At 33.6% G+C, this 16267-nt stretch overlaps 1 protein-coding gene, 1 long non-coding RNA gene and 1 other non-coding gene across 3 annotated transcripts; 2 read left to right on the forward strand and 1 right to left on the reverse strand.

Moving 5' to 3' along the window:
- The first annotated feature begins 2110 nt into the window (after nucleotides 1-2110).
- LOC145621717 (small nucleolar RNA R71) lies at nucleotides 2111-2217 on the forward strand. Its single transcript, XR_014108526.1, has one exon. It is a non-coding gene; the product is annotated as a small nucleolar RNA R71 (small nucleolar RNA).
- Nucleotides 2218-10533: 8316 nt separating this feature from the next.
- Nucleotides 10534-11876, forward strand: LOC145621417 (uncharacterized). The gene is made up of 2 exons (XR_014108414.1): nucleotides 10534-10645; nucleotides 11504-11876. It is a non-coding gene; the product is annotated as an uncharacterized LOC145621417 (long non-coding RNA).
- Nucleotides 11877-12391: 515 nt separating this feature from the next.
- Nucleotides 12392-15545, reverse strand: LOC145620533 (GABA transporter 1-like). Its single transcript, XM_081675221.1, has 7 exons — nucleotides 15404-15545; nucleotides 15050-15280; nucleotides 14134-14231; nucleotides 13820-14006; nucleotides 13586-13713; nucleotides 13250-13486; nucleotides 12392-13073 (listed from the first exon to the last, which is right to left on the reverse strand). The coding sequence occupies exons 1-7, from the start codon at nucleotides 15525-15527 to the stop codon at nucleotides 12618-12620; spliced, it is 1461 nt and encodes a 486-aa protein (XP_081531347.1). The 5' UTR covers nucleotides 15528-15545; the 3' UTR covers nucleotides 12392-12617.
- Between the last annotated feature and the right edge of the window lie 722 nt (nucleotides 15546-16267).

Below are 16267 nucleotides of genomic sequence, written 5' to 3' on the forward strand. Positions count from 1 at the left end.
CATACAAAAATCGGGGCTAATACCCTTGAGATCATCAATACTGTACCCTATTGCCCTTTTGTGGGTTCTAAGAACCTCTAGAAGTTGGGAAGTTTGTGGGTCATCGAGTGCAGTACTAATGAGCACAGGGTACATTTCCTGCTCATCAAGAAAAACATATTTTAAGCGAGAAGGGAGAGATTTTAGTTTAGGTTTCTTGACCTCTGCAGGTTTTGATTCCTGAACCAATTTTACTACCTTCTTTCTCTCGTTGGGATCGAGTTCTTCTATGGCAAGAGCTTTTTCAATAACATTCACCTCTTTACTCCAGATACTCACATCACCTGCAGACAAATCTCCACAAAGTATTTCTTCCAAGGGATCCCTTGCAAGAACCTGTGTTAAACTATCTTCACAAATATCGTCCATTATATCAATAACATCAATTAAACAACAATTTTCCTCTAGCATAGGACCTTTTAAAACTTTCCCTAAATTAAATGTAATATTATCATCACCAACAGATAGGGTTAGTTTACCATTTTTAACATCAATAATGGCTCCTGCAGTATGGAGAAAAGGCCTACCTAATATAATGGGGATTTGTGTATCCTCAGCCATGTCTAAAACAACAAAATCTACAGGGATAAAAAATTTACCAACTCTAACAGGAACGTCCTCTAAAATACCTAGGGGATATTTAACAGAACGATCTATCATTTGCAAAGTAATATTAGTAATTTTTAAATCACCCATATTTAATTTAGAACAAATAGACGATGGCATAACGCTAACAGAAGCACCCAAATCACACAATGATTTATCAATGAAGACATTACCAATATGACAAGGGATAGAAAAGCTACCGGGATCCTTTAATTTAGGAGGGGATTTATTTTGTAGTAGTGCACTACATTCCTCTGTAAAAGCTACAGTTTCTACTTTATTAAAGGCCCTTTTCCTAGTCAAAATATCTTTCATAAATTTAGCATATGCAGGAACCTGTGTAATAAGTTCCGTGAAAGGAACCATTACCTGCAAATTTTTCACAACCTCCAAAAACTTACCAACTGCTTATCCAATTTAGTCTTCAATTGATGATTTGGGAATGGTAGTTTGATTATAGGTTGTTGTGCTTCCCTACTCTTTTTTTGGGGTGCATCCTTCCCTGAGGTTGTACCCTGCAATGAATTATCAGAAATGTTAGTATAACCCAGGAGCCCTGCAGGAACATTAGGTATTACGGAATCAGGATTAGCAATTTTAATTGAATTAGGTTCATCCTCTTTGGGCATAGGGGGCCCATCGTAGTGTGAACCACTCCTTAGGATAATTGCATTTACATGATCCGTAGGTTGAATTCCCTGCGCTGGTAGAGCTCCCTGCTGGCGAGCTTGTAGAGTAGAAGACAATTGGGCAATTTGTGTGTCCATGACTTTATTATGGGCTATAATTGAGTCAATATGTTGGTCTCTACTCTCCATATGCTTTTGCATACTAGTTAGCATCGCTCTAATTTCTGACAAGGTAGGGTCAGAAGATGTAGTAGGGGTTTGTGCTGGGGCTTTCTGGTTAGAGTGAGGGTGGTAATATTTCTGCTGTGGAGGGGGTTTTTGTTGTGGTTGTTGTGGAGGTGGGAATTTTGAACATTGGTGCTCCGATAGGATAGATATGGATGGTTTCGGAACCCAGGATTGTAGGTGTTGGAGTATGGGTTATTTTGCTTATAGGTTTGAAAAGCATTAACTTTCTCCATCGAGCTCCTGCAATCTTGCTCCCAATGTCCTTTACTTCCACAATTTTCACAAAAAGCTTCATTAGAATTATTAGCAACAGTAGAAACATTAGCAACAGAATTAGGGATATTAGTACTAAGATTATCTAATTTCTGGCAAATAGAAGTAAGCTGAGCCTGCAAAAGGGATACTGAATCAACGTGGTGTTTGCCCTTATTTGCATAGACTCTAGAATTCCCATATTGGGAATAATGTATCGCCATATATCTTCAGTAACCTGACCTGCATCATCAACATTAAGATTCATAAATCTACCACTAGCTACAGAGTCTAGAATCGTTCTAGATGCATTCCCTAATCCATTGTAAAAGGCTTGAATTAGCTACCACTTTGCCAAATTATGGTGGGGACACTCTCTCTGCAGATCCTTGAACCTCTCCCAAGCCTCATATAATGCTTCATCTGGCTCCTGGGAAAAGTTCTGAATGGCACTTCTTAGTAAAGCTGTTTTCTCTGCAGGGTAATATTTATTATAAAATTTTAAAGCAAGAGTCTCCTAGTCAGTAATACCAAGTGCAGTTCTATTCAAACCATTAAACCACAAGTTAGCTTTTCCATATAATGAAAAGGGAAAGAGAATCTCCCTGATCTGGTCCTGCGAAACCCCATTCTGCCTAATAGTGTTGCAGTATTGACAGAAATCTGCAATGTGAAGATTTGGATCTTCACCCTTAGCTCCACTGAATTTCTTCCTTTCTATCATCGTTATAAATTGGGGCTTGATCTTGAACTGGACTCCCTCCAATTCTGGTCTGGGCGAAAGGTGTGGAAAATCCGTCAGGGACGGTTGCGAGTAATCGCTGAGCTTCTTAGGTGCAGTCATCTCTGATTCCGAATCAGAAGGAATCTCCGAATCACTAGAATCAGATGGCGGATTACTAGGAATATCGTTACTCCCAGAACCTGCTAGGATTTGTCTATAAAAAATCTTCTGTATATGGAAAGAGCGCTCGATCTCAGGATCGAATGGAATGTAACCTGATCTGGAACACCTGGGCAAATATAGAGAACTAAAAAGACAAATGTGAGAGCTGCCTCAAAGAACTAATGTTCTTTGAGACAAAAGAAAAATAATCTAGACTACAAAAACAATTAGAAATAAAAATAAAACAGTTTCCCCGGCAACGACGCCAAATTTTGACAGGCTAAAGTCGTAGTCACCTAATCAAAAGTAATTCCTAAATCCTCTAATTATGTAGGTAGGGAAGAAAGGTCGAACCACAGGGAAACAAGTCAATTTATTCCTAATTAATTAAAAGTAATCTAAATTATCAAGTAACAATTTGTTGTTATTAAAGGACTATACTACGAAGAATATGAGTAGGGAAAATAAAGCAGAGAGAAATCAAATATTAAAAGACCTAGGGCATAGGTTCACTAATTAATAATATTCCAGGGTAAAACATAATAATCAATCATCAATGCATCAATTAATCAGATCATAAAGGGCTTTCGCTACTGTAGGGAATATTTCAAGCATTATGATCCCAAATTTGAACCCCACTGTGATCATACACTAAAGCATGGTGGCGTTCCAAAGGGAAAGAAAAGAGAGCAAAAGAGTCGCTAATAAGTTTTAGGAACTTGTAAACCCAAAAGACAATCCAAAAGGACCATCAACTCCATAAGGTCTTGAACCAAATAGGGCTCGGGGATGAGGGTACGAATCCAATCTACAAAAGAAAGGACCCGCCCTATAAAATAGGCCTCTACTTTGTTCTGCTCGTATTCATGCGCGCTTTTCAAATAACATACAAACATCATATTAAACCTAACCTGTTTTTCTATGTTGGTTGAATATTAATGCACAAATAAATCTATTATTGGCGATCACTTGAGTTAAAATCACATTAGCCTAAACCAAATTAATAATTATCTTATTAAGCGTGATTTCAAGTACAAATTTCCTTTTACAATCATAAAAGGTGTGATCAAGCAATAACAATAAAATAAATATCAAGCAACATAATAATAAACAATATTGTAATCATAACAACATCATGTTAATAATAAAGCTTAATAATAATAGCAAGATCCTAGGCATGATACTAACAAGATTAATAACAAACCCTAACATGTCACTAAGCAATAAAGATCAAAGCTTTAACCTAACATGGTACTAACATGATATTAGAAAGAGTAAAGGCACCCTAAACATGATACTAGAGAGCATAAAATAACATCCTAACATGATACTAGGAATTAAATACATCCTAACATGATACTAGGAATCATAAAACAATAATAAACATGCTTTCTACATTGTGAATAAAATAAGGAGTAAGCTAATCTACTTACTTTGAAGCCTCGTACCTCTTTCTAATAACAAAATACACAAGTTAGTAAACTTCAATGAAAATAATAAAGAATAATTAAAGAATCAAATTGAAATCAAATCAAATAAAGTTTTGACTAGTTTTGGACCAAACCCTCAGAAATTATCAAACCTTGCACGTCTAGGGCGAAGGCAACTTCGAACTTGGCTAAGTAATTCTAAGTCTTGTGAATGCGGAATTGTGTTTGTAAAAAGGTTGGTTTAGAAATAGGGAGAGAGATTAAGAATTAAGTTATTCTTGATGAGAGTTGATGATAAATTGATGAAAGTTGATAGTTGATGAGAATTGATTGTAGATTAGAGTTGATGATTGAAAAAAGGGAGATATGACCTCTATTTATAAGAAAAAAGAGAAGGTCGAAGAATAAGAAAAGAAATCCGAATTCAAATCGAAATAAAACTCGTAGACAACAATTTTTGCGAATTTTGTTTTTATCATATCTTTTGATCTAGAAATCCAAATATGTCATATAATATGTAGTTGGAAAGCTCTTTAAGTCTACTTTCTAATTCAATTGGAATCAGATTAAAATCTTTTGTAGATAAAAATATATGGACGAAATAGTAGGACGGTGTCAGTTTTGGATAGAGGTTCGTATTTCTTTCATATCTTTTTTGTTATAGCTCGGATTTAATATTTTAATATATCATTGGAAAGATAATTTCAAGATCTATCCAACCATATTAAATTTAGATAAAGAAATATGAGGCACGAAAATAATATATGACTGTCTTTGAACATCTTTAAATCCGAATAGAATTAGGAAAGTTTTAAAAAAGGAAAGTTTATATTCAAATCAAATTCTATGATCTTATCTTTTCAAAAAAGGATAATTAAGATATTTTAGAAACTTATAGAAGATTCTAATCAATGCTAATTAGTTTAGGAATAGGATTAAACCTTTGGACCCTCCTCATGATCATTGGGTCATAGGTAAAATCCGGTTTGGGCCTAGTTTAGTATTTTGGCCATAACTTCCTCATTATTCATTGGAATTGGGCTTATAATATATCGTTGGAAAGGTCTTTTCAAGCCCCATACAACTACACCATTATTGGACCCTTATCATAGACCAAACTAAACTGGGTTGGACGTTTTCATAAAATAGAGTAGGTTTTTGAAAACAGAAAGAAGGATTTTAATAAAAACTAACCGCAACACTTGACTTTTCACACTTTCACCTCATTCGATTATGGTTTGACGTGACAGGTATTCATCACTGGGTTTGGTTTTGGGGGAGACACAAATGGGTGTCTACAGCTACGTATTACAATCACAAAGTTAATTTACCGGTAATAAATCTCATCTCTCGAATCTCGACCTAACCATTTATAAATTAGTCTGCCTATTGAAACTAAGCCTAAACATCAATTCTCATATCTCGAATCTCGAATCTCGAATCAATATTACCAAACTCATACAATTAAACCAGGCCTAATCTAATTGCATAACATTAATTCAATCAATAGGAAATTAATTAAGCATCAACAATCAACAATTATAAATTACCCCTTCATATTATTTATTAGATCCCCATAAACCCTAGAAAGTAAACTACTCAGACATGATTAAAACTAAACAAATCAAAGCAATTAAACTATTCATAAGGAATTGAAGGAATAAAAGTACTGAAATTAATAAAATAGATATCGTACTGAATCGACGGAATTACAAACGGAGTTAAGAACAAGAGCAAAAGTTTAGAGAGAGAAAATCTAAGTAGAGAGAGAATAATAGTAAGAGTGTGTAAAAAAAGGTCCTAAACTTGCTTAACAAAATAGCATTTATACTAAGCAAGAAATCCTAAGCGGAGCAAACTAATCCTGAGCTTAATCAACCCCCTAAAACTCGCGCCCGGTCGGGCGCCGCACCGCTCGGCCGGGCGTGCCTTTTTGCTGGAGTTTCGCTTCACGCGTCCGGTCGGGCGCGTGTCCGGGCGTCGTGCTACTGTGAGCGTGTCTCGCCCCGCCCAGCCGGGCGCACCTTCAGGCGAGGCTTCATGGCCCGGGCGGAGCACTTGGGCAGCTATTTGGACTTCGATTGGGCCTCAGATCTTTGGCCCAATCGGATTTCCTCTTTGGGTCTTTAACACTTGGTCCAAAACGCCTCGAAATTTCCAATACCGAGCCCTTAATCACCGATTTAATTACTCTAACCGGCCTTGGGCTTCGATAAGTGGTCGTGCTCCTCCAATGCTCATAGTCGCTCCTCGAAAATCCGGGAAAATGCTCCAAAACTGCAATTTCGTGCAAAACTCAACCAAAATTACGAAAACACTTGAAAACACCAATTAGTAATAAAAGTGGCTCGAAAGAGCCAAAAACACTACTAATTATGACCAAGGGACGGGGGTAAATCACTATATAAAATAGACATATCAAATGCACGGCTTGTTCATAGAAAATTACATTGAGAGATGAGTGAGGAAATACCAATAAATAAATATGAGTGTAATGTGTAACTGAAAACATAATTAAAGAAGTAAAAATTTTGGGACTTTAATTTGAAATGAGACTTAATAAAAAGAAGATGGTCGGACTAAAATCAAAGAGAGAAAATTAAAAGGTTGAATTAAAGAGGAGAGATGAAGATAAAGTATTTAATGAAAGAGTGAAGAAGAGTTGTATAAGTAAAAATTAAAAATATAAAATGACATGTGGCACATTTAGTTGAAGAAGATGATAGGGATCCACTACCACAAAAAGGGGAATACACATCGCCTGAAACAACCTATATAGATCGCCTTTAAGGCGCTCTTCAGGTGGGGTGCCTTATAAAGTCTACAGAACGCCTCCATGAGGCGATCTATATCTAATACAATACAGATCGCCTATCTAAGAAAGGCGCTTCTTATTTTAGGTACAAAGTAAATAAAAAACAAGCCAAAGAGAGCTGTCATCTTAGGATAGGCGCTCTATAACTTTATTAAAAGAGAACGCCTATCACAGATAGGCGCTCTCTTTTCCTTCTTTTTTTATAAAAAAAATTATTATTATTATAATAATAATAATAATAATAATAATAATAATAATAATAATTCATACGTATAAATGTATAATCAATAAAACACCGTAACACTAATCTTTTATTTATATTAAAAAATTCAAGTATTTCAATTACAATAACTAAATTCCTTTAGAAAATCATTTACATTACAAGTTTCTGATACAACTTATTTAGCAAATTTATTAAAGAAAATCAGCGTCGATTGTGTTAAGCCTCCAATTGTGAAGAAAATTTCCACTCTAATATCTGTAAAAACATGCAACAACAAAGGATTAAACCAACTTGTGAACCCTTAAATCGCCTCAATCATCAAAATACCCAACAAAAACACTAAATGAACATTCATATAATCAAATTAAAATACAACACTTTCATACAACACCTAGTAATAATGTTTAACTCAGTTCATAAAAATCACTCATATATACTCAACAGATTAAATAATTCAATTAAAAAAGTAACAAAAACTCCACCATAACAACAACGCTTCTGCCTTCCACCATCAGCACACAAAAGCATAACAAACGCACAAAACACCCATAGCCGAACCATCAGCGCAAAAAATCAGAACTTATCGCATTAAACAGAAACTTAAGATCTAAAGTATTTTTAAAATGAAAATTCAAAAATTTTAGATCTAAATAATTGGATATTAACAACAAATCCAAAATCAGAAATTACTCAAATTACAGAGCTAATAATTGAAAATTAAAGAAAATCTATAATGTATATAAAAAATTGGAATTAGATTAAATTAATATGTTTTGTTCGAAAAAAAAATCATAAAAAATCCAGTATCAAAAACTTAAATCAACTCAAAACAACATATAATGTAAAACATAGAGCTAAATTAACTTAAACAATCATCATTTACAACAGTTGAACTTAAATTATTTGCAAGTCGGTATTCGATGATTACAAAGAGAAACTTACTCTAGTGGCTCAACGGTGGGCGTGAGAAGCTTGTAAGGTGGTGGATTGGTGGGCGTGAAGAGCAGCACCACGGTGCACTAGGATTTAAGGATGATGATGATTTTGATCTAAAAGAAAGAGAAAAGGAGTGAAAGAAAGGAGGATGATGATGATTTCGATCCAAAAAGAAAGAGAAAAGGAGTGAGAAAGAGAAGATGATAGAAGGGGGCGGCTATAAGTTGTTCCTTGTATTAATTAGGGTTAAGGTGGGTTGGAAGTATTCACGTTCATTTTTTTAAAAATACTTATAGAACTGTTATGTAAAAGAGGCGATCTATATTATTTAGTGTAAAAGTTGGATATATTATATAGAGCGGTTAACACTGATAGGCGCTCTATAAGTTATAATATACAAAACGCTTATCTGACATAGGCGATTTGTATCATTCTAGAGATCGCCTGTGTAACTTAACAGTTATGTATTGTGTGTTACTTATTCCCTATTTTGTGGTAGTGGGAAGTGTAATAGAATGATGACATATGTCTTTTTTGGTTTGCTGTTTTAAATATTAAGTATAGATATAGATTATGATGTGTGTCTCCTGCTCTAATTCTATTTCCGATTCATTTTTTATTGATTTTTTTTTATTTATTTATGAAAGAGTAGCATTTGTTTACCGGATCAATCAAATTAGAAAAATCTTTCCATAAAATAAAACAAGTGTAAACTTAAATAATTAGATAAATTGAGAGAGTGAGGGATAACTCAAGTGGTTAGTGCTTCCTTCCTGATTTCGGAGATCTCGAAATTGATCCTAATCACTTGTCCTTGTGAATTTTTGCTCTCTAAACACCAAAAAATAATTAGATAAATTAGAATTTTAAATCTAAAACCAGATATAATAAAAAAATATTGGATCGACAATCTATACTATTATATTAAATGGCGTTTCTAACAATGTGTACGTGTCACGTAAACTCCCCTCATTACGCCATGTCACCCACTCAACTACTTATAACGCCACGTGGCTCCCTCTTCCATTTGTTTCATTATATGTCATGCACTCATATTTTAAAAAAGTACTCCACAAGATTTGAACTCACAACCCCTAATTCTAGCATTAAGTGCCTTACCACCAAGTTATGTGATTTTTTTACAATCTTTTCAATACAAAATATTAATATGTAGCAAAGGACAATATGAACAACAAATTTAATTACAAGAAAATTAAATCATAAATTACAACGTTTATCAATGATTAGTTCAATGTAATAATACGGGGCATTGCCCGAGTCTAAAACTAGTTGATTGAATTAAAATACCTAACATTTTCTTCCCAAAAAAAAAAAAAAAAAAAAAAAAAAAGAGGCTGACACGCAATTTGGGCCGCCTTTTTGTATAAGTCGGTATACAAGTATTGAAAATTTTGTATCTATCAAAAAAGGGAAAAAAAAAAAACTCACGACTTCATGAATATAAATATATACGTATAGTATATTACAAATTTTTGTATGCGGCTGGGCACATGGTACGGCAGGGGTTACTTGTATGGTGTTACTATAGGTGTTACTTGTTTCTGGGGTTACTTGTATGGGTGTTACTGGTTTTGTCAGGGGTTACTTGTAGGTGTTACCTGTATTCCGGGGTTACTTGTATGGGTGTTACTGATTTTGGTCAGAGGTTACTTGTAGATATTACTTGTATTATGGGGTTACTTGTATTGGTGTTACTAGTTTTGGTCAGGGGTTACTTGTAGGGTGTTATTGATTTGGTACGAGATTTTGGTCTGGGGCGGTTACTCAACCCATTCAAGTGTTCCATACAAGTAACCCCAGAATACAAGTAACATTCTACAAGTAGCACCTACAAGTAACTCCAGAAACAAGTAACCCAGAATACAATTTTTTTTTTTTCAAGAGTTACTTGTACGATGTTACTGGTTTTGGTCAGGGGTTACTTGTAGGATGTTACTAATTTTGATCGGGGTTACTTGTAGGGTGTTACTGGTTTGGTATAGGGCATACGTACAAGCAACCCTTTAACAAGTAACTCATACAAGTAACCTTGAATAAGTAACTCATACAAGTAACCCATGCATACAAGTAACACTTATATAAGCTAGTAACGTAACTCATATAAGTAACCCTTGAATAATTAATCATACAAATAACCTCTGAATAAGTAATCCATACAAGTAACCCCTAAAAAATACAAGTAGTCAGTAACTCTTGAAAAAAATAAAACAAGTAACCCCTGAATAAGTAATTCATACAAGTAACTCTTGAAAAAAAAATATAAGTAACCCCTAAATAAATAATCATACAAGTAAAACCTGAAAAAAAAAGTACAAGTAATACCTAAAAAATACAAGTAACCCTGACAATACCAGTAACTCCCATTATTTTTGCTGACTTGGCAGCAGGCCACACCATGTGGCCTGCTGCACCAAAAAGGCACTGATAGTATATATATTGAGCATTGTATTGAAGAACGTTATTTCCTTAAAAAAAAAAAAAAAAAAAAAAAAATTGAAGAACGTTACTTTTCTTTGTGTTATCGATCTAAATTGTCTGTTGAATCGTCATGCGAGCATTAGCGACTTCTGAGAATCTGAGGTAAGATGTTTTATCAAAAAAATTCAAGAACTTAGTGAAAGCCCTAGATCTGGGAATATTCTCACTGATCTCTCCTGCTTGGATTTGTTAACAAATCCACCAACTCTCTTTGTCTTTGAATTAGTTTCTTAATCTCATCCCTTGATCTCGCCTAATTCGTGTACAGTGCTTGTTATGTGCTCTATTTGTTCAAGTAATTTTTTTTTTGTAATTAATCGACTCCGTTTTTGGGGGTTTTATCGAATTACTGTCGATTTTTGTGGGTTAATACGTTCTATTATTTTTTATTTGTTGTGGGTTTGTTTATTGTTGTGTCGATTTTTGTGGGTTTGTATGTTCAATTTTGAGTCGATTTTTGTGGGTTATTTGTTCAATTTTGTGTCAAGTTTTGTGGGTTATTTGTTCAATTTTGTGTCAAGTTTTGAGGGCTTGTTTGGTCAATTAAGTGTCGATTTTTTGGTTTGTTTGTTGAATCAAGTATCGATTTTGTGGTTTGTTTGTTCAATTAAGTGTCGGTTTTTGTGGTTTGTTTGTAGGTTCAATTTCATATTCTAGTGTTCATATTCAATTTAATTCGGGTTCAGACTGATTATGGAACTATTTGTTATAATTAATTATTCCGCCCTGCTATCATATCTAAAGCGAGATGAATTATATTTGAAGATTGAGTTAAATTTAATCGAATATTTGATTAATTTGTTTATTTTCTCAATTCTATTTATTTGTTCATGCAAATTTCCTGGGATAATTGTGTATATTTTTACAGAAACTGTTGGGTGTTAATGTATAGTTTGTTAAATGTAGTTATATATTTTGTTTTGTGATATGAATTGAAAGGTATCTGTTTGTGTTTTGAAGATGGAATCGTCGAATTCAAATGAAAAGAAACAAGTAGAAGAACGAGTGGGTTTGAAACAAGTACAAGAACGACTGCTTATGATTGACCTTATGATGGGGTTAAGGTATTATACCGGGGAGATGCCAGATAATGATGTGTTACGCAGAAGATTTGCAAAAGGTTATAAAGAGCATATTAGAAAAAGAAATATGCAAAGAAATATTCCAGATAATGATGTATTATGCAGAAGATTTGCAAAAGCTCCTAATCAGGACTGATTGTAACTTCCTAGTCTTTCAATAATTTCATTTTTAGGAAAACTTTTTACTATTTTATTGCACATAATAATTGGATTTTGTTCTTCATCCGGATTTAATCTCAGTTCAATGCTTATTTGAAGATTATTGCATTTTTGGTTCTTTTCTCTTTGAATCGTCAAAATTTAGGCAACTTGATCTAAATAAATTGTAGTCCATCTTTTATTGAATTTTAATTTGTCAATAGATGAGATTGGTATAAGTTGGAGAGTTAAAATATAAACAACAATAATTTGATGTTGGAAGAGTGAAAGGTGCTCTTCAACACTAAACAAAATTAAAGCTAATATCAGGTGCTCTTCATGGAAATTATTAGAAGTATTGAATCTGTGCCCTTCTCTTGACTTCTTTAGAATAAGGTTTGAGGGATGATAGCTACAGAACACGTGAGAAAGAAAAGCAGCACATTTGGTCTTTTAGGACACCGGAAGAATCAGCTGTTAAATGGCAACAGTGGTACGGATAATCAGCATGTGCTACTTGGACATATGAGATAACCAAACTTATTGACTTCAATAGGAACACCTTAGCAATAGAACAAGGGAGGCGTTTTTACCATACATCACATGAATGATTATCTCCAAAAATGAATTGCAAAAATGAATTTCAATCTTATATAATAGAGTACATAGAATACACTGTACAATATACCTAATCATATTTTCTGTTTTAATGCCATTGTATATAGGCTATCAATGAAAGAATTTAGTACTTCTGAGGGATAATATACACTTTACAATATTCTATGTTTGTACTCTAGGACTATGATCATGGAATTGACATCCATATTTAATAAACATTTAAAAAAAAAAACTGATTATGTATATTTAGCCAAGTAACTTGATAATGATTTCCAAGTACTGTTTGCCACTGAAGGCAACTTCAAAGAATCAGAAAGACGATCTAAGGAATGCACGGCATTTGAATCAAGAACTATCTGTCTGGTTGCTGCAAAGACTCCAATTACCATAATCAACGAGAAAACAAATGCAAGGATGAGATTTATCCAGAAAATGCAACTTCTTTTGGGTGGTTTAAAGGTCAGGTTGAAGAAGATGACAGGCAGGATAAAATCGAGGGGTACAAAGCCAAATGCTCCGATGAGTGCATTGACATCGCCAAAAAATGGAAGCAAGCCGGCTATGGTAGTGGCTATCATCACGGAGATGGACCTTGAGATTACTCTTGATGTCACATTGCGGAGGGAAAATGGTTTACTCGTTGGATCAACGAACATTTTCTCTAGAAGTATGTTAGCTGGTTGCAAGTACACCTGTTTGAAGCAGGAAAGCAATTAGTTTAAGATGAAAACCACTATTTATATAATCTATTCATCTACTATGTAAAATTATCAGAACTTATTTTTCCTGAAGTTGAAACTCTTTCTAGGTTGAAATGAACTAAGGCTAATAAGATCACGACTTTATAAGAGAGATGTAATGTAATTACCCCTGAAACCGCGGATACTTGGAGGATAATGAAGCTGATTGTGGTGATAAGAAACCATTTAGGCACCAAAACGTTGCCATTTTTGTCAACAAAATTGTCGATTAAAAAGCTGTTAGTGCCATTGCCAAAGGCCCAGTACCCTGAGGTTGCAACACTGAAGAAAGTTAAGATCACCACTGTGTAACAAAGACTTAGCCCCTTGAACATTTTCCCCTTCACTGGTGCTGCTATAGTTGCCTGTAAGATGTAAAAAATCTTTGGTTAGATAAATGTACTTACAGACATTACAGTGTCGTGTGTTGTGTCTATATTTTCAAACATAGAAGAGAAACAAACCTGAATTTCGGGGATGATTCCATTCCCAAATGACGCAGCAATCATTGTAATTGCTGTGAAAGATCCAAATATCTTGTTTTCGGTACTTCCAACTATTGAGTAGTCTTTTGGTTCAGTCGACGAATTCCCTGAAAACACATCACAGTTCATTAACCACTAATGCTAGGATCAAATCCTCTGACTTTATAGCAAATACTAGTATAAAGTTAAACTGTAGGATGATTATTAATGTACCTATGTAAATGGCACCAGCTGCAGCAAATGCACTGTAGGCAAGGCATAAGACTAGAGAAACTAAGTTGATGTGTCGTAACGAGTGGAACGAAGGTACTTGAGCCACCAATAGTACTGCACCTCCATACATCATTACAAATTGATAGACTTCCATTTCGCCGTTTGGCCATATCAGAGAGTAAATTGTCTGCAGATATGCGAAACTAACAGTATTAGTTCTCTGAACTCTGAAGTAGTAATATATCATTATTTTTCAAGCACGTTAAAAATCAAGTGAAGAGAACAAGGCCGTAGTAATATGGATTAGCAATGACCTTCATGCATTGTCCACCAAGTATGATCAAGCTAACCACAGAGCCATAGCAGACAGCAAGCTGGAGCGGCCCCACGAAATATCGACCCCATGCCTTTCCTGTTATAGTACTTGGTACATTAGATTCCATAGCAAAAACTTATCATATGAAAAGTCTTAGAAAATATTGATGCAGAGGAGATAAACAGAGGATTACACTACTGCCTCTACTTTCTTCACATGTATAAAAATTTAATTTTGTCAAATTCATAGTATCTGTGACTTATATTGCTCACACTTGGGCACTATGACACTCGTATTTATCGTAGATAAGCTAAGGTTACACCATATTTACACATTCATTCTTAGTTTTTTTTACTGCTACTGTTTTATGCAATCATATGCTAGTTATAAGCTAATAAGGTTACACCATATTTACACATTTATTCTTAGTTTTTTTTTTACTGCTATTATGTTTTGACTATGTTTTATAATATTATATGCTAGTTATATATAGAAGTATGTTACTTGTCAATACAGGAATGCTAGTTTTTATCATGTCAATACAGGAATGCTAGGTTACACCATATTTACACTTTTTTTGTGCTAATGAACATGTCAATACAGGAATGCTGCAATTATGCAAATAATACTAGTTTTTATCACATGATTCATGACATGATTAAACAAACAATTGTGTCTTAATACTAGACCACAAACAGATGTACATAGCCCCATGGATTGGTGAGTAGTCACAATCTTCCCTTTTATTAAAAAAAATAATTGTCTACTTCAGATAATTTTCAACACGCCAAAATATATTTTTCTAGATCCGCCACTAGTCTATATCAAACCATCGCCAATATTAAACAGATTAATTATTAATATCGAATCCACCAGAAATCAGGAAATTTCAGGTGTAAGGGTGTTAGTCTTACCAAGAATATGCTCAGCAATATCTTGAAATCGAAGAAATCGGAGACCTTTAGATGCATAATGCTCAAGAACCATAGATAACAAATTGTAGGTGTAAAAAGTAACAAGAGCTCCAATAATTAGATAAAGCATTCCTTTGTTCCATCCAAGTAAACAGACAGCATAAGGCAAGTTTAGAAGAGGTGGTGCTACTATTGATGTTGTTAAATGGTATCCGCAGTGTAGCCATGTTCCTGTTAAAAATATAATCATCAGTATATCGATTACACATCGACCTATTAAAACTGACTCATATCTGATTACTCGAAAATAACAATGACTCGACGATAAAACAGAGATAATAGAGTTGTAATTACCATGAGATTGCATATCATAGAGAGTAGCATCAACATCATCAATTTCTTTGTTGGGAAGAAGAGGAACCACTAAAGATTCTACTTCTTTACATGTTCTTGTTGTTGGAACACTCTCACTACCCATTTCTTTTCTTATAAAAAAAAAAATTCTCTCAATTTTTTTAGATGATCTTATTTTTGTGTTCTTTCACACTCTACTCGTAATGGGAACCCATCTTTTTTTGGCTTTCTTTTTATATGAGTTTGTAGTTATTTGGACGCAATGATAATCAGTCATCGAGTCAACAACTAACCTATCTTCCCCGCACACACGCAGCAAACACGCGGGGAAATTAAAATTAGGTATTTAGATATAAATAAATACGAGTAATATTAAATGAAATAAACAACTATAATAAATTAAAGGTCCCACTTTTAATTTATTTGGATAATACAATGAAGAAAAGTCAGATAATGTATTCTTGATCAAAAAGAGTCCGTGTATAACGAGCCTAATAAAAATAAACAAAAAAAAAGGGATTGGAATAAGGCCAAATATATATAAACACCTAACAAATACAATATATATATATATATATATATATATATATATATATATATATATATATATATATATATATATATATATATATATATATATATATATATATATATATATATATATATATATATATATATATAAACACCTAACAAATACAATATATATATATATATATATATATATATATATATATATATATATATATATATATATATATATATATATATATATATATAATGATCTAATTCCTAATATTTTAAGCAATGTACCTTAATCTTTAAAAGTTTCAAAAATATGTTTGTAAATGAGATAATACCTCCCGA

This window comes from Chenopodium album, chromosome 27 (genome assembly GCF_948465745.1).
Source record: "Chenopodium album chromosome 27, dcCheAlbu1.1, whole genome shotgun sequence".
Classification (NCBI taxonomy): Eukaryota; Viridiplantae; Streptophyta; class Magnoliopsida; order Caryophyllales; family Amaranthaceae; genus Chenopodium; species Chenopodium album.

Excerpts from the sequence above, each read along its gene's own strand:
- LOC145620533 (XM_081675221.1), bottom strand. The coding sequence starts at position 15,527 with ATGGGTAGTGAGAGTGTTCCAACAACAAGAACATGTAAAGAAGTAGAA. Across the intron at positions 14,007-14,133 it reads TTGGTGGACAATGCATGAAG|ACAATTTACTCTCTGATATG; the intron begins GTCATTGCTAAT and ends GCATATCTGCAG. Across the intron at positions 13,074-13,249 it reads AAGTATCCGCGGTTTCAGGG|GTGTACTTGCAACCAGCTAA; the intron begins GTAATTACATTA and ends TGCTTCAAACAG.